Source organism: Accipiter gentilis, chromosome 5, assembly GCF_929443795.1.
Source record: "Accipiter gentilis chromosome 5, bAccGen1.1, whole genome shotgun sequence".
In the NCBI taxonomy this organism is placed as follows: domain Eukaryota; kingdom Metazoa; phylum Chordata; class Aves; order Accipitriformes; family Accipitridae; genus Astur; species Astur gentilis.
In genome coordinates, this window is record NC_064884.1 from 8,686,460 (window position 1) to 8,711,396 (window position 24,937).

A 24,937-nucleotide genomic window follows, 5' to 3' on the forward strand; every position below is an offset into this window, starting at 1 on the left:
TAGTAAGAGTTTGCACACGTATGTAGGGTCACAGTGCTCCTCTTCAGTGTGTCTCACTTAATGTTGTCAAACACACCCAAACCATTATAAATCGGAAGATTAATTTGAACAGGGAGCTGTTGGGTTTTTGGAACCTCCAGGTACTTATATGCACAATCCTTCCCACATGCTGGGATCCAAGGAGGAATGCAACATGTGAGCCCACACCTTACTAATCTAGATACACATGCACCTCCTTTTTGCGGCTGCTTCTGCCCCCTCAAGAAATAAGCCAAAGATTTTAAGTATCTGATCATGATGAGACTTTCTGCCACTCCTAAACACTACCAGTTCAAATGACCCCTGTTTTGGGTTTGTGTGGTGGGTTTTTGGTAGCATAGAAGGGGCTGCAAGGGTGGCTCTTGTGAGAAACTGCTAGAAGCTTCCCCGGCTCCAAGTCAGACCCACCTCTGGCCAAGGCTGAGCCCATCAGTGATGGTGGTAGTGCCTCTGGGATAACATATTTAAGAAGGGAAACCTGTAGCAGAGAGGGGAGTGGAATGTGAGAGAAACCCCTATGCAGATACGGAGGTCAGTGAAGAAGGAGGGGGAGGAGGAACGCCAGAGTAGGGGATGCCCCTGCAGCCCCTGGTGAGATGGCAGGCTGTCATCCCCCCAGCCCACGGAGGTGAGCAGGGGAGCAGATGCCCACCTGCAGCCCATGGAGGAGCCCACGCCGAGCAGGGGGATGCCCCCAAAGATGGCTGTGACTCCATGGGAAAGCCTGTGCTGGAGCAGTCTGTTCCTGAAGGACTGCAGCCCATGGAAAGGACCCACACTGAAGCAGTTTGTGAAGAACTGCAGCCCGTGGGAAGGACCCACATTGGGGAAGTCGTGGAGGACTGTCTCCCATGGGAGGGACCCCACGCTGGAGCAGGGGAAGAGTGAGGAGTCCTCCCCCTGAGGAGGAAGGAACAGCAGAGACAAGGTGTGACAAACTGACCCCGACCCCCATTCCCCTGTCCCCCTGCACCGCTGGGGGGGAAGGAGGTGGAGAAAATGGGGAGTGGAGTTGAGCCTGGGAAAAAGGAAGGGGTGGAGGGAAGGTGTTTAAAGATTTTGGGTTTACTTCTCATTATTGTTTTTATTTGATTGGTAGTAAATTAAACTGATTGTGTTTTTTCCCCAAGGTGAGTCTGTTTTTTGCCCATGACTGTAACTGGTGAGTGATCCTTCCCTGTCCTTGTCTCGACCCATGAGCTCTTCTTTCTCTTTTATGCTCCCCATCCCACTGGGGGAGGCAGTGAACAAGCAGCCTCCTGGTGCTTTGTTGCTGGCTGGGCTGAAACCATGACAACCCCCATGCACCTCAGCTAGATCAGTACTAGTATGTTACTGCAATCTGCAGGCAGGTAAACTAGGAACAAACAACACTTCAAAATATTATTTCCTATCCAAATAATAAAGAGGCAGAGAGAACTATCAGATCTGGTGAACTCTGGCAAGAGCATAGTTTGGAAAAATCATATCTGGCAAACCACATACAACCTATGAGAAGCCAGTTCCCAAGGTCCAGGCAGTTAAAAGTCCATTAGCCTGTTTGACAGCCTATTTGCAATGGTCTAGCACTACTGAGCATCACAGTCTGAGTTTGTTTTTCATTCTTAAAAATAATTAATGATCTGGGCGCTAAACACACAGTCAAACCCTGACACATGGGAGTTCTTAAAATTTGTCACGTCTTAAAGTTAGACTGTAAAATTATTTGAGACTGGGATGTGTGTGTAACTTCTTTGGAAACAACCACATGGAAAGAAGGACCATTTGAATTCCTCACGATCACCTGATTAGCAAAATATGCTGTATACTACGCAACAATTAAATTTCTCTCCTGGTTTTACTTTTAGGTTTTTGTTTGGGTTTTTGTTTGTTTGGGTTTTTTTTTTTGTTTTGTTTGGGTGGGGTTTTTTGTTGTTGTTGTTGTTTAGGGTTTTTGTTTTGTTTTTTTACAGCGATTCCCAATAAAAGACAATCTGACTAGCTCACATTAAACTCAAAATCAAGACACAAATCAACCTCCATGGATGGTCTACTTTAATGCAGGGGCACTACACTGGTTGGTCTACAGTGGGAGAGGACTTTCAATGCAACTCACAATGAATTAAAGAAAATACACGATTCATGCAAGTTTCCTTAGATTTTAGAAAACCCATAAGCACGTGGGAAGTAAATAGAGGTAACTGCCAAGACAAACAATGCTGTGCTGCATCCTGATTAGACTTAGCTCACAGTAAAGAGGACAAGGAACAGGTTGAAGCCTGTAACCAGGATTATCCTCTCCCTTATACCCACAGGGCTATAACATACACCTCGATCCTGTATCTATGAAGCAAATGCTCCTGCCCTCCTGCTCACTACTGCAATTTTCTTTTGGTCTCAAATCCTACCTATGCCTCTTGCTCTAAGCTTGTAAAACCTAAACTTCTAACATTTCTCCCTTTTTTTTTTTGTGGGACTTTGGATGATGAGCCAATCTGCTCTCTGAAACTACTGCCAGTCTTCCCAACCTCCTGCATTGACAAACGCTGGCTTGAGGAATGGACTCTTCTCTCTTTGGGATTACGGACACAGCAACAGTGCATCCAGCTTTCGTGGACATCTTCTCAAGACAACCAATGCTGTTATATGGGTTTGCTGGGTTGAATTAAACTAAGCCAGCTGCTGTAGGATTTACACACACACATACTTCCCTCTGTAGAGGAGCTTACCCACCCTTCTGAGGGCATGAGAGGAGTTGTAGGACGAACCATCAGGATTTGAGGGATTCAGTCTGCTCCCACACTACAGAGAAGGCTGGTTATCGGCCCAAATGAAAGACCAGCCCTGGCTTTAACCTATCATCCCAGATGCACTCACTAGCCAGGTCATAGTGAGAGACGAGGTTTGATAGTATAATGAAGATAAGGACTCTAACTTGCACTTGAATGCATCCACATTTCCTCACTCCATTTTTTGCCTGGATTGGCCGCTGTTTTTAGGGTACTTGCACACCAGGATCATGTTACCCAGGGGGAAGGAGAGAGAGAGAACAGGTCTGCTCTTTGCCCATGGCAGTAGGATGCTCAGCATCTCCCCAGTAATGCAACTTAGCAAGCCTTGCTGCCAACTCTTTGCTATGGTGCAAAGGTTTGCAAAGCACAGTTCTGTGTCTAGATTCATCGTTCTCCCACTCCGTTGTTACTCAGCAGCGAGGAATATTCCTTGTTTCTTCCCCAGTCACAAGGACAATTAAAACAGCAACAAGCAGGTAAAGTGAATTTTTCTAAAGTTTCAGATGAGCATGAACCTTGGTCCAGCCCCACCAAAGGCTCCCCACAGTTAACCCAGTTTGATTCGCCACTGCAAAAGTGCCTGGATTTCTGTAAATCCTGCAATCTAGCAGGCCTTAATCGCACAAGCCTAGCCTATCAAGCATCAGCTGGGAGAGAGCATAAAGCCTCTACTGAGCATTATCTCCATTCCTCAGCAGCTGGTCTGTCATTTTCTTCTCCATGCCATTACAGCTGAAGGGACAGGACAAAGCTGCTGGGGAAAAGGTTGCTGGATACTTGCCTACCTGTCAACAGTAACAGAAGCAATTCACCATGCAAGACACAGAAGACAACGCTACTTAATAACTACTGTGGAAAAATGTAGAAGACACAGGTGTGAGGGCTGCTCAGTGCAAAACATATGGGAGGGCGCAAAGTTCTGCCCTTGTTTCTGTCATGGTGACTAACAGAGCAGGAAGGGAATACGCTGTAGCAGCTGCCACCACCAGCAAAGCATCCCTGAATCTTTCACAGGCACCAAATGTTCCAGGAAGACTGGGGCTTTACAGCCTTCCCTACAGAGGGACAGCAGTGAGTTTTTTTCCCCCCTCTCCATCACTGACAAAGACAACAGACATGCAGGGGTCCTAGGGCCCTCAAGGGAGACCAAGTACCTCCTAAAAGACCACCTGGATGCCACTAGTGACATCACATGTGCTCCCCTCACCCTACGTGGACTTGGGCTGCCACTGCATGCAGAAGCTCTCCCGTTACCCTTTCAAAGGTCACCAGTACAGCGCAGATCAGAAATGTATCCCATTTATGCCCTTTTCTGACAACTCCACTCATTTGCATTACTGGGATATACGCCTGTGCTGGGAAGAAGTCTGGGCATCAAACACCATGCAATACTGAAACAGATGGCATGAGCATCCCACTTAAAACACATTTTTACAAGCCTCTTTTTTTCCCTGGCTTTTATATGCTTACAAGCCAAAGTTGTAGGCCCAGTTATTTGAATCATTCTCAATATTACTTGGGCCATAGATGTAAAAAGGGGAGACAAGTCCAAAATATAACTGGGGGAGGAGCATAAATCAGAAAGTCACCACACAACCACAAAAACACCCAACCAAAGACCAAAACCAAAACAACAAAACCAAACAAGCAAAACCACACACCACACCACTAAAGTTGCAGACACACGATTTCATACACTTATTTTTCTGAATACAGTTGAGAGCTCTTGCAACCACTGCCTTTCTAAAACTGTTCTGGGAGATGTGGATGTATGCTAAAGGTGAAAAATGAGCAAGGCAAATAGACATTCCTTTTAGCTCAAATTTCTCTAGATGCAAATCCAAATGCCACACCATGATACCAACTTCTGAACAGCAGAACACACAATAATAAAAGCAACCTACATTAATTACGAAGTTTTAAATTAACTACAAAGAAATAAAGTTATGATAGTAAAGACATCTTTGTAGGGAGTCTAGTTTAAATAAGAATGCTGGAAAACCTTAGTTGAAATTACTGTAATCTTGCTCTGTAGTTCTACATAAACAAAAGATATCAGTGCACAACTAATTATATAATTTATACCAACTTTGATACTTCCTTACATAGAAGCACACAGTTTAGATTTATGTAGTCATACAAAAAATGGCCTTAATTCCTTTATTCAGATTTCATATTTTACATTTATCATCTTAAAAGTGACAGAAAAGAATGAATTTCTTTTTTTATTGGATGGCTATTATTTCAATATGAAATTGAATTCAGTTATATAGTCATGGAAAGTGCATTATTCACTTTATGTTAGCTTTACTTATATATTCTAATCAAAATATATTTTGCACTCAAAATTAACAAAAACAGTTAAAAATTCATTTTAAAAAAAATCACTACAAAAAATGTCCCCACGGTCAGTAAAATGGGGAGATTTAATTGACTGTTTCCAGCTAAGTGTTTCCACCAGGATTTTAGAACCAACAGATCTTAGTCTTTCATGCATATGGTGTATTCAAAGATACAAGAAGCCTCTTCTTAACTGAGAATTAGCTAATAATTGTTGAAATTAATTAGCCGAATCCACCGAAACAGAGAAAGTAGCCTTCCCACCCCTGTAAAAGAGCTGTGCCTTCAAAAGCTTTAAAACTTGAATAATGCATAACCAGAGGCATAGCCAAGGACTTTAATTAGTTCAGCTGTCTCACATTCTTTACCACTTGGGCAACAAAGCTGCTGCTCAATGTTTTTTTTTAAATAATTTAAATATATGTTGTAGTAAGTTTTAGCACATTTCAAAAGTATTTATAGAAAGAAAAAAGGATGCGATTCTAAATAACAATTTGTCATCCACTTCATTAACTCACTGCCTTGAAGAACAAAACCTACTATAGCTCCAGAGCTGGCCCAGACTGTGCAGTCAGATAAAACGGAACACCTGCATTGGTTGCTTTCCTCTTGCAACAAATATTTCAACAATAAGTATAAAAATGTGTTCTCTTGTTAACACAATGATTAAGATATTGAATATCCTCCAGATATCAATTTAACAGACATTACCAATCAAGCACAACAGCCATAGCAAAGCCAAAATGCTGGGGTCCCACTATGCCCACTTAAAGGTACAACTTTAACATTACAAATTTCCACAGCCCACAGCTACGTGGCATGATCTATTTTAAAAAGCCAGAACTTTTATCTGCACTGTAATATGCATCTCAATTTTAAGTTAATGAAATGTCCCCATCTACTTAATTTTTTACTTTTTTTTTAATGTGCAAATACTCACATATAAATGAACTTAAACACATAACCCGCATAAGCATCAGCTCCCAACAGTCAATATTTTACTTCCTAAAATAAATCATGTTATTGTATGTTGAATCTTCACAGAGCCACTTGAAGCAGCGGACATTTTTAGTCTTTACAGCCTGAAAGCAAAGCTCATTACCATAGACAATGGGAATAACATTAGTAGTTTCCTGCTTTAGACATTCATCAGTACCCAAGATTTGTAACAAGGAAGTAGAAGTGAAGTTCAGTTGCTTTTAGAAGATACTAAGGCAAATACACAGAACAACTGAATCTCTGGGCACTCCTCCTGCACAAAAGCAAATTCCTTGAATCAAGAGCAAGACAATCTACACCCCTATGTTGCTAGGACAAAAAGTGCTAGGACATGTCACCCAAGAAGAGCACAATGAAAACATTCCTGTCATGGTACACCTCCAGGAACTATGAAAATAAACATTTTAATCACCTTCGCAAATCAGCAGATTCATCTTCCACTGTGAGATCTGTCTGTACCATCTCCTGTTTCAGTTCTCCGATTTCTGAGGCAATTGTGTCAATGAGCTAGAAAGGGACAAAAATAGTATGACGTCAAGTGAGTGGAAGAGGCGTGGAAAAGAAGCCCGGGCAAGTTTAGTCACCAGAGATCACAAACTTTTTTTTTTTTCTTTCTTTTCTTTTTTTTTTTAAATCGCATCCTATTTGGACTTCCCCTTGCAAAGGAAAATGTAAGGGTTGGGGCCACTTATAATCGTTCTTGGAGTTTTGTGCCAGTACAAAACCTTCCAGGTTAGCTAGCTTTTTTATTTGAATATATTAAACCTGCAGCCTCAACATATTATACAGCAGCTTAAAAGAACTAAATCATTTGATCATTTGTAGCATTTCCTTTCTCAAATAAAAAGATATAATTAGAAGAGTTCCATCTGCAAGAGTTATTTCAGAAGGGACACTAAGCCAGCATTACGACATTGTGGTAGATGAAAAGTAACAAAGCAAGAAGGAAATGGGTGGCTGCTTTTCACATTAGGTCCTGGACTGCACTCGAACAGAACAACTCAAAAAAGAACTGCCTTGTAACACTTCAGCTCAGGTGGAACACAATCCTAATTTTGGACACAAGGACAAGAACTCATTTTAAAGCAGGCAAGATTAGCACTAGGGCAGTATCCTGAGAAATACAGCATTTGCTAGCCAGATGTCTGGGAAATGTTTTGTTGAGCAGAAACCAACTATGAAGTTTGCAAAGCACGCCGTCTTGGACATTCTTTGCAGCAACTACATCAAGTTTGCTTGACACACCGCACCATGACAGTATATAAACCCTGGCAGTATTCCCTCTCCCCTGCCTGTAGTGAAACCTAATGAAAAGGTTTGCAGTGATGCCACCTCCTCTACCACCACTCCCATACCTCCGAACAAACAAAACCCCTGGCAGATGAAGTAAAAACAGCTTTCCAGTCCAAGTTAGAACAGCCTTCATAGTCACCCACAAGACACAACCCTGAGTCCCACTAGTGTTTGGTAGCTCAGTACAGCAGCGTTTTCAAAGAATTGCAGGCAACATTCTCCCATACTGTTTTATTGGAAGTTTTCCTCTACCTCAAAAATTCACACCCTCCTTTGCTGTGCAGCATTATTCCAATCAATTCAAAAGAAGTTTCAATTTCTGCTTACAATAGGCCAACACCATTAAATATACCTTAAGTGAGAATAAATTACCATCTACTACATCCACACCATAGGTTTCTTTCTGTCAAGATCAGAGCTCCCAGCCATACTGTACCACTGGCATCACAGTTTACAAATATCTTCCACCTGCTGACTCTCAAATACCCCCTGAGTCACTGTGGCAAGATGTGAGCAATGCCTTCCTGACAATGACAAAGAGCAGCAGGAGGAACCCACGTCATCCTGACAGAGCAGCCTTGCACCTCACTGTGGCACTCGGCACGCCCATGAAACAGCACCTCCTAGGCACGGGTAAATTCATTCCTCTTTCTGCACAAGGGATGAATCCAGCCCCCACATTGGCTTTACACCATGAAAAATACACATGCCACTGCTGTCAGATGAGCCTCACTACAGAGCCATTGCATCATCATGCACATCTGACAGCGGTTATGGACAGCGGCATCGCCTTAGAGGGAAGCTTTGACCTGGATGCTCAGAGAGCAGTACCTGGCTTTAGCCAGTACACAGCTGACTGCATCTTGCAGGTCACGCTGCATTGTTTTTTCTCTTTTAGAGCCTCTACCGCCTTAGCATCATCATCCTTAATATATTTATTCTTGCAATCTTCTGAAATGCAATACAGCTGCAATTCTCACTGACCTGATGGAGGGGGAGTTTCACACTATGGTGTGCTGCCCCCAAACAGGGAGGTTCCACTTCTTCCCTTGGGCTGGCTTGGCTGTTCATCTAGCCCTGTTCGCTGCTTCAGCTTGCTAAAAGGTTGGAAGACTTTTTCACCTTGTATTTTTGTTAGTTTTCTGCTGGCTTAATGACCTGAATCTAATCTCAGAGAGGGCCAGACAAGCTCCAGAACAGACACCAGGAAACAGAGGACAGCACCAGGCTAGTAGTACATTTGCCCCTTTCAGCAAGTCACTAGATCTCATCAGCCCTAATGTGAAATCATGCTCTGTTGCTCAGCCACCCTAGCAAATAGACCAGGTTTTGGGCTGACCTTGGAACACAGAACCTACGCCCCAGTTCAGGTACCCCAAACTAGCCAATGATTGGATTAGCCACCCAAAACTGCAATCTGTCCAGGACACCCCTGGAATTCAGACCACCCAGGTCTTCCAGCCACCTACTCAGTAGCAGTAAACATGCTTTTGGGCTGACACTTCCTAATGGAAAAAAACCCCAAACCCCAACTATTCACAGGGAATAAAAAGCTGCACACCCCTACCATGCACTGTATTCAGAGTGGGTGTGTGCACGTGACAGTCTAAGAAACAACTCCCAGGATATTTAAATCAAACATTTTTCTGTTTAAAGTAACACCTGAAATTATGACAAGCCATGCCAAGATTTCAAGTCAACCATTAAACAAATAAAATTTAAATAAACTTTTTAATCATGTGGATTGCTGTTCACGTTTTAAAGAAGAAAGCAATTGATCTATGGAAAGTCTTTGGCTACAAACCCAAACTGCAGTTGATAGACTTAGCCAATTTTTTTTTTAACAGCAATCCTTCTGCACAGTAATCCTTCCATACCTGTAGAGAGAGAGGTATTCACTAATTCAGTTCAACAGCCAATGAATTCAAAACAGAGAAGCTGACTACAAGTGTAAAAAGACAGGAAAATTGCATTTCTCTTCCAAGCTTTGGCTAAGCAGTAGAAGTGGAAGGATCAACTCTCTTAGGCCTAAATCTCTGATAAGCAACCCATTACAGTCTCTAGCTACAATAATCACTCTTAAAACTATTCAACCAGTTTCAAACAATAATGTGCCCTCTTAAAGTTAGTGTTAAATAACTAACAGTGTTCTAAAATACTGACACAATGGATTTCTTGTTATTTGTATCAAGATGTACAAAACAAGTCGAAAAACCCTAATAAATATATGTTTGGAAAGAAATACACAATTTGCCATTTTTAAATATGGGATGTGACACCAGAGCACACCTTTGGTGAACAAAATCCATTCCAGGTTTAATTACAGCCTATCAATTACTTAAATTAGGATTTTCTCTTCCTGGATTAAAATCGCATTTCATAACAGACAGCACTTCACAGTGGAGAACACAGCCAAGAGCTTGCTTTATTAAAGAGAAGAAGCTCCAATGTCAAACAGAAGAAAAAAATACTCACTTTTAAGTACCTGCTAAATTTCCCCAGTCTTCATTCATTATTAGGTTTGCTAAGTGCAGTGAGGTAGTCAAACAACCATACAAGTTGTTACTGCTAAATAAGATATAACCCTGCTGATGCAAGTCTTACTATGTCTCTACAGCTTTTGTAGCCTTCTTATCCCTTCCGCTTCTGCTGAAGCTTTTCATTTCAGTTCCTTAAAACAGCTTGTAATTGCTCAGCACAATCTTCTGTTTGCTTTTTTTACTCATTTATCGTTCACACCTTTACCTACATATCTTGGCATACATCTCACCACTTTCCTGACCTATATTTTTCTGTCCTCCATTCCGGAGCAACATGTTTCAACTTAGCCCCTTTTTCAAGTACACAAACACAAGACTTGCAAATTGTAATTGACTTCAGTGCCAGGATATTGAATTTTTAGATTAAGAAGTAGATGGCCTTAAATTAAGGCAATATCCTTCTCTTCCCAGCCACACTGGGCACTAGTTTCCACCTTCCATATTAGCCTCCAAACAGTAGGTTTCTCAAATCTTCCCAGTCTCTCTGGCAGCTGAATGAGTAAAGTGGAATTAATTCTCTGTTTACGGTGAGGTTTCTAGTATTTTCAGATCTCCTAACCTCCCAAATGCTGCAATAAGGTAGTGTGCAGCCCCTCCTTGCTGCAGCAACTCTCTGCCAATGTTAAAACCTTTCCAAAGTTGCACCTGAACGCAACTGAGAGTTGAATTATTATTTGAACTGAACAGATTACAGCCTTTTCTCTCTTCCCACCAGACAGCCACAAAGGCTCTAACATTGTCTGTGGAGTCATGAATGCAGCAACATTCAGGAACAGAACCACCTTACGTGCTTCATCCTGCAGTAACAGCCAAAACATTAACTTTTCTAACGGATGAAGCAAGGCTCAGTTTTTAGTTTTAAATCACAGTATTCCCTGAAGATGCTTCCTATTCACTGTGATAATGTTAAGTTTTTCAAGCACCAAGTAGTCACGAATATGAGCAATTTAGCCAGCTGTAAGTATGTTAGGGCTTCCTGTCATGGAACCATCTCAGAAGGAAGGCACCACTAGTTGGCTACCAGCACACAACATGAGTCAGCACCTGGAGTCTCAATATAGATGGCAACTGATTCACAATGATCTGCAACTATATTTGACCATTTAAAATAGGAACTCGTGATGGAAATCATTACCTGAAGTCCAACATATTATTAAACACTATTCAAGGATTTAATCTGTTAATGAAACAGACCTACTGTAGGTAAGAGCTCTGCCACATGCAATATTGAATAAGGTCAGCAGAGCAGCGTTTTTACTGAATTAGCAATGTAACTCTACTCCAGTGCTACATGCACTGGTCACCCCGTCTGATCCCCCACTGCAGGGCGATCACAAAGGGCCCGGGGAGAACATAAAACCAGAGGAATCACCCCACCACAGGCTCCTTCCACTACATGGAGCATGGTAAAACCTAAGGCCAATGGCACAAGCATCTTAAAGACAGTCAGTCTCAGAACAATCAAGCTGGAATTGACCATCTATTTGTTTTCAAGGGATTATCACCAAACTGCTGAAAGGGGTTCTCTCAGCTCTGCCTGGCAACAGATATGTCTCAACAGCCTTCCTTGAAAAGTCAGCTGTTTGCTTAAGATTAAAGTAGAGCAGGAGACAGACTGCTTGGCAATTCCTTGGCTTCTTCAAATAAATCAACCATCCAAACAGAGAAGCTGATCAGGAATAAGAGGAGGGCGAGTCAATGCTCCACCTAACTCCCAAAGTCTACTCTGCATTTACTTTCCCGGGACCTGCACTTGAGGAGAGGGAGGGAGCCGAGATGCCTCAGGAACGCTCACGTGTGGTGGTCTGCAGGCTGGGCACGGGAAGCCAGCCTGATGCTGACTGCACATCCCACCACAGCAGCTAGTGGATTTGTCCATAACTCACAGAAGCTGTAAAGATGGCAAGCGGGAGATTTTGGCAGCTGGCTGGAGACAAAGAGGCACTAGGTATCGTGAGAAGCAGCACGAGAAGCACGTGCTTCTGCTTCAAAGACAGAAAGGGGAAACAGTAAGCAAAGCGGAGCAACCCTCTGTTCCATTAGCAGCTGCTTTTGAATCATAAGCTGCCAGCACCACAGCCCAGACTTCTTTCCCTGCAAAAAATCCTATACTAGCAATTGCAAGAAAGCTAAACTGCTGTTCCCCATGAACCAGCTGCTAGACACAACAGGATGAATCAGCTCTGCAGAAGTAGCTCCACTTCATGGGCAACATCACCTTGGTCTTTGCACCCACAAGGCCAGTTGTAGCCATAAAGAACCATCACAGCAGCAAACATGTCCTGTTCTCCAACACGTCTACAGAGATCAAGTGGCTCGCAGGCCAATGGTTTGCACAACAAAAGTCTTTTTCAGCATCTTTCCCTGAAAAGTATAGAATACAAGGAGCTCTCCACAGAAGTATCCATGGGCTTTCAGCCGTCCCCTCAACACCCGCCTTGCTGCGTTGCTACCTGGCTGTTAACTGACTTAACTGTGTTCACTGGATTTGACGGGGGGGGGGGGGGGGGGGGGGCGGGGAGAGAAAAAAATTTTTTTCACAAAACAACTCCCTCCCAGAAAACAAAATCTCTGGGCACTACAGCAAAGAATTTTAACCCAACTTGTACTAACAGCACAATAACACGCTCAAAAATTCAAGCTGACACTCCACACTTCACGCTATCATTTTATATATTGGTTTGACCCTGGAAGATGGAACGGATCTACAATGCAAAGGAATTTAAATACTGTATAACCTTCCTACATCGCGCTTGTTTACTTGTACCTAAAAGCTAACCATGGCAGTATGTTTTCTGATGCTTTCCAACATTCAATTTACCTTCGGAAGTTATTTGCAGTTATTTTTGTATGGCTGTTCAGCCATATTCAGCCTCTTTAACACAACTGCCTTTTACGTCTTTGTCTGGGAAAGGTACTTGCTTATATAAGATTGAAGTTCTTGAACACAAATATTTTAAAATGGGTTTTAATTTATTAATGCTTTAAATCAGAATAGCATAAGGCAAGCACTGCAGAACAGTTTTATCTTGAAGACGTTGTAATCTTAACACTTTTTAATTTGTGTGTCTGCTTTGAAGAGAACTTGCCAGAAACTGTCTTTCTTGAGAGGAATTTTTATGTGTTTAGCAATTTTATTTTTTGTTTTTCTAAAGAGAACTTAAACAAAATGGCACATTTCAAGCAGTCTTATGCTCACATTCTCTTCGAAAGGCCAAATTTCTTGAGTATACTACATATCCTCCATGACACAAGGTAGTCTTCCCTTAGTCTATGAAAAGTCAATACATCCTGGACAAGGCAACTAGGTCAAGTGCTTAGCATCAAACCTGAACTTGACCTACAAAGTCCCCCAGAACAGAACACACTCTGCAGTCAAACTGACTCATCAGCTACCAGCAGGTACCACACCTGAACTAAAACATTTGTCTTTGGGAATAAAAACCTCATTTTTTTATTTTAATAAACTGCCAATATTTTTTGCAAATAGCAATTAATTTTCCTTAAGTTCTTTTTCATGGGGAAAAAAACCCCAACAAACTACTCTTCTGATTAAAAAAAAAAATTCTTTTGGAGTTGCATCATTTGGGTATTCTTGCAATTAACTGACATATACTGTTACAACAGCACTTGAAAAATAATTTTTCGTCACTCATTGATTTTATGACATAGTTTCTGAGGTATTTAGGATCAATGAAGTTTCTGGTCATTATACAGTGTACATGATGCTTGCATGATTAGCATCACACAAGATGAGCTGTTAATAATCCATTTCTACAAAATGCAGGAAGGACCCTGGGTCTGTACTGTTATTAGATCCAACCCTGAGAAAACAAGCAGCAGCAGAAGGCTGCCTTGTTCTTAGTGGAAGGCTCAGAATATCTGAATTCGTCCAACAAATTTCTCTATTCACAAAGAAATTCCTATTTTGCTGGAAATAATGGGAAAACTCACCTATTGGTTTCAACAGACTTGAAATCAAGACCATAAGAGGCATTTTCCAAAGGAAAATACAACTAAGTGGATGCATATATTTGCCAGAGGCCCCTGTTAGCATAAAGCAACATATATGAGCCCCAAGACTTAAAAAGTAATCTGAAGAAATCTGTAGTGGATTGTTTAGGGCTATGAAATAGATATTACCCTGCTACACTACAGAAAAAAGAGGTTTACATGAAAAGAAACGTATTTGAAAGTATGACATCTTCTCAGGTGGTAGATTATTTAACATTTTAAAAACCCACAAAATTAAAAGGAGACCTTATATAGGATGATAAGTAGCCATTTTTGTGTCCAATGTTTTCCCTTTGGAGTCTATTTCTGATAAAGCCCTGTTCTGTAAGTTAAAAACAAACTACAATACAACCACTGTAAACCCAAATAATAATTATGACTCAGCATGAGTTCACATAGCAGCCCAGTACAGTATTCCCTAACCAAACCTATCCTAAACATTAGATTGCCACAAATACCCATTTACTAACTGTTTACATTCCTAAACTCCATGAATGAAATAATGAAATGCAAACATCTTAAACCACAACATTTCCTTTCACAACATATCACGCCATGCTTATTGCCAACTGATTCTTCATTCAACAAGACTGATCTCCACTTTTAGAAGCTGGCAGGGGTGACAATGTAATTCCTACATACAGACCACAAACATATCTCAGCTCCCCAGTGCTCTCTCACCAGAACACATATATTCCATTTTTATGTTTTACATCTTTCAGGATGTCATATAAGCAGCAAAAATCAGAACAAGCGTGTTCACTAGAAGCAACACGCTCCCAAGGAGCTACAGTCACCTTTTTTCTTACTCATTCAATTCATGAAGAGTTTCCCAGTCTCAAGAGGAAAACAGGTGGCTTTGACTTGATGTCTGTTTCAGGCCATTTTTAGAAAAATCACTCATCCAACACTGCACAGCAACTGAATTCCTGGTTTTTGTGTTGAAATGTAAATAAGCTTGTATAGAAAATTAACAAAACTGCCATCTTTCTGAAAGCACACTGATAAGAGTCAGCCAAGGTGACCACTGCAGAATGTTTCAAAGCCCCACGATTTACAACAGCTGAAGAGAAAAAGGTAAGATCAGTGCTTCTAATCTGGCAAGGGAACACGGGATGAAGACAGCAAGGTTCAGTATAAGACTGGACAAGTGAGCCTCAGCATTTACCATCCCCCCTCCCCCCATCCTGCCAGCATCTCATTTTTCATTCTTTCTGGAGACCTGCATCCTCTTTGGCATCACATCTGTTCCTTCCTGTTTTGATAAAGCGGAGCATAGCAACCCTCAAAGAGCACCCTGTGTGACAAGGTGGCAAAGTGCCAGAGATGAGCCAAACTGGGAATGCTATTTCTGGACTTGTCCAAATGTCTGAATACAATCAAATATTTTTATACATGGCTGCCATTTCTGGTTATTTTGCACAGTGATATATGAATTCTCAAGACCACTAACATTATTCAGGGTCTTATTCATCAGTAAGCAACAAAGTTTTACCTGATGTTTGATTTTGGGACAGAAAAGCTTTAATGGTCTAAAACCTCTGATGCCAGTTCAATAAAGATTGGAACATTTTTATGAGAAGGAGGATGGTTCAGTAAAAAGGATGTTTGTCAGACATACATGCAGTTCCTTGCTTTACCACAGACTCCCTCTGTAACCACTGGCAAACTATTCAGTCCCAGAATTACCCAAGCCTAACTCCATCTTTGCTTCATTTTTACTACTTGCTACCTCTGAGCCTTCATCAGTTGCAACGTATAAAGACTCCAGAGAATTTAGCCTATAAAACTACAGACCTTTGCTCTTTGTAAAATGGGGACAATACTGTTTTCATGGTGTACTAAGCATCCAAAAAATCAACATGAAAAAACTAAGGGGTGGTTAGAAGCTACAGCAATGGGAACTATTTAAGAACCAGAAAGAAAAGTTGGAATTTCCCACTGGTATTTGTCAATGAATTTTCTCATCAATGTTGCTGATCGTTGTAAGATAGTCTTTTTAGATTTAAGTGCCCTAAGAAACTGCATGCCAGCCTGCTGAAGGTTTCTTGGGCAACTGTAAAGTAACAAGCACAACATGAGAGCCCTATGCAGAAGTACACTACACAGTCTGTGTATGTAGGACAGCATTCTGAAGTACAGGTCAGCACAGGTAAAAGGCTATCTCTTAATTACTAGGTCCCCTAAACACAGACAAGCAAATTAAAATAATGTAAACTGAAACAATCTGATGTGCCAAGTGTTTCCTTTGCTAACCCATCCAGCTGCAGCAAATGTAAGTTGTCACAATTTTACACATGTGGGGGAGGGAAAGAAAGAGAAGGCAATTTTGCTCTACACACAAATGCACACACAGACACCGGGTGCGCTACGCACAGGCTGGATACATTGACTGCCTGCAGTTTCCAGTTTGACACTGTAGGTTCAGAATGGTGGTCCAACAGTGCAACTTCCCAACAATGGTGAGAGGTTTGAAAAGGTAGCTTCGAGGCATCTTTTATTCCCAGTATTCTTCAGGCCATTCCTCTGTCAGGCTGTCTTTAGGAAAATATAGGACAACCTTAGTTTCTTAATTGACAATATTTCTTATGGCCTTAAGAGTTTGGTGTCTTGAAATTGCTCCAGCATACTGCATTTATAATCATTTTGAGTAGCTACAACCATCACATCATGAACAGAAGGCACACAAAATAGCTATTCCAGCATCTATGTTCCACACAAGAATTACTTACACAAGGAGATACCAAAAGCCTGCAGAAAATGACACGGCCACTTGCTTACAGTCCCACTGACATCGTGATTCCTTCAGCACGCACGTAAGTGACAACCTAGAAATACTCCTCATAACTGAGACAGTTGCTTGCTATGACTTGAAAACATGACCTTTCTCCCTATATGCCTGTGGACTGCCAAACAAGGATAATGTTTGTGCTTATGAAATACAAGATGTAACAAAGGTGTGTTGCAAAACCGAGAAGTGGTTCCTGTCTCCAGAAGACCCTGTTTATTGCTGACCACATGAAGCTCTGGGCAAGCCAAAGAGGAAAACATGTTGTCACTGCAGCACTGATCATTTGTTTCCTAAAGGTTGGCCTAGTAAGATTGCCTTAAGATAAAGAAAACATGCAACACATGAAAAACACTTCAATGTGCTTCTGTGTCACTACAACAGTATTATGAAGCTGCTGACACAGAAACTGGTCCTGCACACTGCACCGGCAGTCATTACAGCTCTCCACGTGCTAAAGGCACCAGCCACCACTTGCTTGTTCCCCTTTGCCCGTAAGCTATCATGAGCGTATTTATCATCTGCTAGAACACCCACCCTCACCCCCTACTCCTCCACACATTATGGTCAGATTCAGGCAGCAGAAGAATGGCATTTCTGTCCTAGAGGAATAGAGGGAATGGAAACAGCAACACCTGCAATGTGTGGCATGGGACCAGTGAGGAGAACATGGTGCACTGGTAGCATCAGAGGCAGCAGGAGCTAGGAACAGTCAGTAAAGTGGCAGCTGCTTGCCACTACTTAGAGCTTTGGATGATCAATCACATTTGCTGCAGTACTAGAAAAAAGAAAAGCAGTATGCTTTTTCTTAATATAAGCTGAGATGGCAGCAAGTATTACCATCTTTCACTGGAAGAAGCTACAGCAGGCAACCAATATTCTAAGGGAAGCAATCAAGGAAAGTTAATTCAGTGCTCAGAAGCACCTGTAAATTTTGATTGCTCCCTAGAGCAAAGCCTTGCCCAGCAAGACAGCCACTGTAACCCTGGCATTATATAAAAAGCAAAATTCTAGTGCAGAACAGACAAGTTCAACTCTGTTATATTTAACCCTGATGCCAAGCTGGTCTATGTGACAGTTTACTCTCCTCCTCACATCAAAAAGATACACATATCTTCCTGGCCAGTGGCAGGACACTATAATTTGACAGGTCAGCATACTTTCAGTACAGTGGCACTGCCTGGACACTATTCTCCCTGTCCTGCTCTCTAGAAGTATACGGTGTTTGCAGCTGTACTCACAAAGCACACATGAAGGCTTTGTTAACTACATTTCAGATCAACTAATCCTTTTTCTGGAAGAAAATTTTAACTACAGCCTTCTCTACAATTAACTTCAGCACTGCCTCCAGACCTCCTCCATTATGCATAAATGAAAAAAAGTTAATGGGATTCAGTCATCTTTTGAAAACCGTATTGATAACTCCTGCTGTACCCCTGCTTTTTGTGATGCCAACCTCAAAGATGAGAGTTCTCCAAAGTCAATCTCTATCATATAAAAAGACCAAGACATGTTCCTACATTCCCCTAGAAAACAGTAAGCTCACTGCAGCCCTGAAAGCCCCCTGACTGCTCCCCCAAAGCCTTAACAAACATCACATAGAGCATGAGGCAGGAGAGAGGACACTGTAACCCATGCTTACTTTTGCAGTGTGATTGTTCACACCTGAGCTAAGCTACTACTGCTCAGCAAATGTGGGGCCAATCATGCAAGTTAACTCTGCAGGAAATACTGGGAAAAAGCAAAATTATGTCATCAAGTTTAACCCTTGACAGAAGTTCCCAGAGACAGAAGTGATTTATAACTATGTAGAAGTGAAGATGATCACATAAGATGCACAAAACCTAATGACTGCAGGCTGTGAATCTGAAGTACATCCTTTCTCATGCAGTTCTCAAGGTTCCAGTTTCCAGCTATAATGAGGTTAGCAGGACAAAAATCAGATATTCACACCCAAGGAGAAACGCATTTCTATAGAGTTCCAGGGAGTATTTGAAGGTGCTTCAACAGAGTGCTCTACCTCCCTGCACCTCTGAATACCACCTCAAGTCTGGAGAGGCCTCTCTACCCATGCCTGTATTCCCAGGTGTTTCCCAGGGGCATTAGGAGACCATATGTTGCATCCTGCCTTCTTGGCTCCTTTTGTACATTGCCATGCATCAACTCTATTCTGTGATGGAATGGAATTGAGGGGAGACAGAAAGGCTCTCACCTGAAACATATTTCTCACTGGAATATGCTGTATTAGGTGTGCTGTAAGCCACACGACATTTCAAAACAGCCCTCAGAACACAGAAACAGTAAATGGAATTATTCCCATTTTCTCTCTATAAGCACATCCATGCCAGAACAGAACTACCAGCTTTCAGTGCCTGTATCATCCAGGAAGCTGGGCTCAGTATCTTAAGGGAGGAAGCACTAGACTCTTTTAAAAAAGTATGTAGGCACCCAAAGACATAGACATCTGCCTTGCTGCATTTTTGAGAGTACGGCAGTGAGCTAAGCACCAGCTTCGTGTTGATTTCAAACAAGATGCACTTAAGACTTTAAAAAAAACAACCAACCAAAACCTACAAACAAAGCAAAAACACCAAAACACAAAAAGGACTGAAATATACATTGAGAATACAAAGACAGTATTCTTTTGAGTGTTCAGATTACACAGAAACAAGGAGCTCCAATTTTTCTTAAAATAGGCAAGGAAACCAATTTTCAATCCAATAATGGAAATCATAAACCTGTACCACAACTTTAAGCTACACAAATCCAGTTTATGAAAGCTCTAATAATTTTATGCCTGTGCATAATAAAGTTCTCAGCATTAGCAGCAAAGAAAGCCACAAGCTGTTTTACACCAAATATTCTATTCAGTGTACAGCAAAGTGATATACACATGAAATACCTGGCTGGTAATCTAACCACGAATACCACCTGTAAAAAGAGATGCTTAAGAAAGTGCTTCACATTTTACAGAAAAGGCTTGCTACATATCACAGACTGTACTGTGCATTCTGCAGCACTCATTTCACATAAAACCATGTGCTTTATGTTCTGTATAAATATCCCATTTACCTTAAAGAAACTTCCTCTTTTGTCCAGACAACGGGCTTTCATTGTCAAAGACATCTTCCCCGGGAAGACTCCACTGTATGCCTTGAACTCCTAAAAGTAGAGACATTTTTTTTAATAGTTAGTCCAGTCTGTAGGAAATTCCTTTCTAAGCCACAGAAACAGTCACAACAAGCCTTACGCCAAAACCCTTTCCGTCAACAACATGATGCCATTTATTTCCCACCAGAGTCCTTACATATCCCTTTAGTCTATTATTTTTCCATAAATTGGTTCAAAAAGACAGTGCTACTCAGAGTTCCATGTTTCTCCCTTCTCTTCACAGCTGATCGTGTAACTGTGAGTAGATTTTAATGTGCTCATTAAAAAAAGAATGCTAAAAACATAATGATTGCTTTGTTTGTTTGCTTGACCTCAGCCTGAAGTACAATTAGAACAAAATGTTAGATGTCATTACAATCCGCTTTCAAATATTACAGTATTAATACAGGGGAAAAAAATTAAACATCACCCTCAAGGGAGAAAACACATTACCATGAATGTAAAAGAAAAAAACCAAAACCAACACCCTACAAAACCAATCAAACCAACCAACCCCAAACACCCCCAAAAAAATCCTGCTTGAAGTTCCTAAAATGCAATTAAGTCTTCCAAGAGTCATGTCCAAGTGAGAAACTGAAGATGCAGTTAGTAAGAAGCTGCATTTTCTACTATCAGGTAAACTGAACAAATGGTTTAACACCCAGACGAATATAACAGCACATAACTAGAACATATGGACATAATCAGAAATATCATGGGGTGATCTTGAGCTGATTAGTAGAGTTCCTCTAAAGTCCCAACCAATTCACACCAGTAATTTGTGAACAAACTTCTGAACTAAACAGGAGCCAAGTTGCATGGCTAAAAAGTCTTTCTACAATTTTTAACAGTGAGCTTATAATTGCATTTAAATAGCCTAACTCTTCTCCTCACTCACACATTTACTGACCACATAGTAGGTAGTTATGTTGCAAGTTTCAGTTACGCAAATGGTAAATATTGCAGGTGCAAAACATTATAGATTAAGATAGAGGCACAGCTTTTGATTTGATACAAGCAGAAATTAAAATATAAATGGCAGTAAGCAGCAGTGAAAAACAAGTTTAGTGGCATGGCTGCAGAGGGAGCTTGAGCAAAACAAAGAAGCTGGGACAGAGAATGCTGACAGTTAAAAAACCAAATTTGACACATACCTGCCCGCTGTCCCCCCCTGCCCTGCACACACATACATACACACGATTCTGCTTCCCTCTAATGCCTTATAAGAGGACATCAACAAGGGTAAACAGGACCAGAAAGGAAGAGCTTAAAAGAAAAAAAAGGGTTAAATGAAAAGCTCTGGCAAGCGAAAGTATTGGAAGAGGGTAAGAGGTAGAAGCAGGGAAAAAAAACCAACCCAAAAACATTTTCTGTTGGTTTTAACATGTAGCAGGAAGCTTTAAATTGTTCACCCCGTTTTCCAGAGGTCATACCACAAGAGCACTACAAAAGGTTACATTTTTCCACTTCGATTCTGGTTAAAAAGCAGCCATGCCAGGAAGCTCAGGAACCAGCCTGTTTTCCAGGCAGAGTTTGCAGACTTTAAAGGTTGAAAGAAAAACCCCGAATTCTCCATTCTTGTGAAAGCCAAACACTAGAGGATGACCAAAAGAAGACAAAAACAGCACTGGAAAAAAAAAATAACAAAAATAAAATCAAATTTGCTTTGTATACCAGCACATTTAAAGGAATACATACATTCCTGATGAGGTTCTAAAGCTTTCACTGTGATCTGTGTTGCTTTATTTAAAGTCAGCCTAAAATAACTTGATTGCACCAATCCTGTAAGAGATTGAAGTCCAGTGAAGTGGGTGGGCTTGCAGATGCTATTAAATTAGTTGAGTTCTGTGTCATCATTTGCCACATACACACAGGTACAGAACAGTTGTTCCACTCTGGGGAGCATCAGACATTTTAAAGACTTTTGGTATTTGATATTGGCTATTATAAACAATCTAAAGGTTGCCATATAACAAGAGCTTTTTAATTATAAAACTGTTTTCTTTCAATGAATTCTGGAAATGGAATTTGCACCTGAAAGACTTAAGGTGGAGGGAGAAGCAGGAAACCCAAAAAGAAATTAGAATAAAAATTCATTTTTCCAAGTTAATGCTATCCAAGTTAATGGCAATATCAAATTCAATTCCACAGAAAAAAACCCAGAGATTTTAAATGAGTTACACTAGGGGCTCCTGAGCAAGATCATGTAGTTTTATGTGCATCTCTTAGTCATTAATCAATCCATTTGCAAACAACCACCCTTTCACAGCAAATCTAATGTTTTTTTAATATTTTTTTTTTTTTTAATTTAACCACAAGGACATCCGCATGCAATCTTATTACCAAAATAAGACCATGCCAAGATTTTTACATTCATCTTATTTCAAAACAGAACAGAAGTCTATAAGCTTCCCCACTCAAACATACAGAAGAATGCAAACATACAAATACTACTCCTTGAAGGGCAAACTGTGTATGACTAAGTCAGAAGAAAGCCTCAAATAGGATCACTGCTTATTTTGCCTGTAAGAGGTTCTGAAGCTCTAACCTTTTCCATAGCTGCTATTATTGTTACTACGTATGTGATATTATTACTATCTGTATGACTGTAACTCTGAGCCTCAGCTGAGCTCAAGTCACTCAGTTGCTCTTCTTGGCTCTCTACATAGCCAGTGAATGAATCCAGGCTACCCTTAATGGTTACAGTGTAACTTCAAACTGATTTAGGGTAATCTGAATACTGTTCCACGTTTGAGTAGTTTTTAGTATTTCTGATGAAAATCAGCACAGTAGGAAACACTGCTGTTGGGTTTTTTGCCTTTTTTTTGTACATATGCTTTTTTCAGGCCACTGAATATGCAAATAGACATTAAGACCCCTGCTGGTAAAATGGATGGCCAGGGGTGGGTGCAACACTCCAAAAACAGAGTGGGCCCCTATCCATCTCTCACCTTGAAATTCAGAGGTACTTCCAGACAGTGCACAGAAAGAACTGCAGAACGACAAACCTCCTGTCAGGAGGTTTCATTTCTCTACACAGCTGTCCACAACCGATACTTATTCAGAACCAAAACAGGCTGAAAAACCACTACTCTGAAGTTGTCTTTGTTGAGTTCGGACAGTATGAGGCTGTCGGAAAGGAAAAAAATCTCCCTTCTTTGATTGGGAAGGCAGGTAGAGAAAGATGGCTGCTTCTGTACATACTGGAGACAAGCATTTTCTCCTTCTTCTGTGTTTTAAGGACTGAGGCAGACAGTCTAGCTAGATTTGCTTAGACATTGCCTGGGTGACTGCTCAGAAACCCATCTGAAAATGTCATCAAGCTGCAGGAGCTAACTCACTGTATAATTCATGTGACCTTTTGTCTAGCCATCTGGAAGGTAGCCTTTTCTGTGTTTAAGCGGTCAGTACTTTACCTACTTAGCAGTCTCCACAGCTCTTAGCTCTCAAAGGGCAGCAGGTACTAGACTACTGCCTGCTGCTCTGATGTTCGGGTGCCTCCCTTCCAGCAGCACAAGCCTCTCCTGCAAGCAGCACTGTCTTCCCGCAGCTCTTCAAATCCAGGAGAAAGCTTATGTGTGTAAAGGACAAGACAGGGCAAGGAAAAGGAATTATTTGCCTGCTTGGCAAATTTCTCTGAAATGCAATGCTACTCCATGGATGCTGACACCCACACAAGCTGTATGTTTCAAAAAAACCTGGTGCTTTTCATCTTCTTTCTTCCATTCCCTTCTCCTCCTGGTTTTCATTCACACAGGAATGCCAGAGCACCATTCAGGTGCCTGGATGTAACCAAGACTCCTGACTTCTCGTCAAAACATCTCCTACTTCCTTCCCTCTCCTGCAGTTTTATTTGGTATTTTCTATGTTCTTATACTTAACCATAGTAGTGCCAATCACTGTCTTCCTGGACTTCTCAGGATCCTTCCCTTTAATCCTCTCATTCCAATCTTGCTTTTACAAGGCAAAACATCCCATTTTCTTTAGCTAAAAGTCCTAGTAAAGATAAGAAAGTCTGTATTCCTCCCCTCAGGCCACAGCAATCTGGGGAATTTAAAAAGTTGCTGCCCACAATCCTTCTTACCCCACCTCTGCTTGATTTCCTAAGGAATTGAGGCTATACAACTGCACCGGTTTTCTGTTCCTTAGTTCTTAACTATGATTTTTGATCTCTTGGCCAACTTAATAAGATCAGACGGAGAAAAAGATTCTCTGTTTACAAATACTGACAAAAGGACAGAGGGAAGAGACTCCATTAATGCCATCACTGAAGGAAGAGGAGGTATCTGCAGCCTTCCTTTTGCTAGCTGACCAACAGAATTAGCAGAACCCACTTTTTTGTATTTTAAGCATAAGTTACCTCACTGAAGGAACTGGCTGTCTTCTTTCATTCTCGATCTGTAAAGGTCATGCAACCACTGAGCATAGACACTCACAGAAACTACTTTAGGCAAACAAAAAAGGGTTTTGCTAGTCTGCAGCCAAGGAAGAACAGGAGAAAGTATCAGTCCAGACCTTTAGTATAAACTGGCAAAGGTCAGCTGATGTCAGAAGACTAATGCTGATTGACACCTGTCAATGTAGTCCTTAGGCCATCCACTTTGCCAGTCGCAGTGTACAGTAGAGGAACTGAAATACAATCCCTACTGTCTCATAACAGAAATGCATGGAAGCTAGGTAAAGCCTACTATGTATGTACTTGAAAACCTATGGTGAATTACCATCATATATATTACAATCAAATTATAATAGCAATTTATAAATATATAGTATCAAAGAAAATATAATTAATTCAGTGGACCCATTTTCGGGTGGGTTAAACTGGAAACCAGAAACAGGAAGGATAAATACATTTTACTTTTTTAAAAAATGTGAAAACAGTACTTCTAAAATGCAATCCTACACTTGAGAATACGCTAAGAGATATACACAGAACTTCAGATTTTCAGCAAATTTAAGCATCCTCACACATTTCATTTTCCTGTTCCCCTAGCACATTTGCA

The 24,937-nt window shown here is 41.1% G+C and overlaps 1 protein-coding gene across 6 annotated transcripts in view; it reads right to left on the reverse strand.

Moving 5' to 3' along the window:
• RIN2 (Ras and Rab interactor 2) overlaps positions 1–24,937 on the reverse strand; it is an 82,750-nt gene that overhangs the window by 32,340 nt on the left and 25,473 nt on the right. For 4 of the 6 annotated variants that reach the window (XM_049801128.1, XM_049801125.1, XM_049801126.1 and 1 more), the window contains exons 2-3: positions 19,857–19,946; positions 6,562–6,656 (exon numbers count right to left, since the gene is read on the reverse strand). In XM_049801128.1, coding sequence (XP_049657085.1) covers positions 6,562–6,656; positions 19,857–19,910 — 149 coding nt within the window. In that variant the 5' untranslated portion in view covers positions 19,911–19,946. Of the gene's footprint in view, positions 1–6,561; positions 6,657–19,856; positions 19,947–21,291; positions 21,306–24,937 lie in introns of those variants that run through there. The other 2 variants (XM_049801129.1, XM_049801130.1) reach the window with 2 other exon arrangements.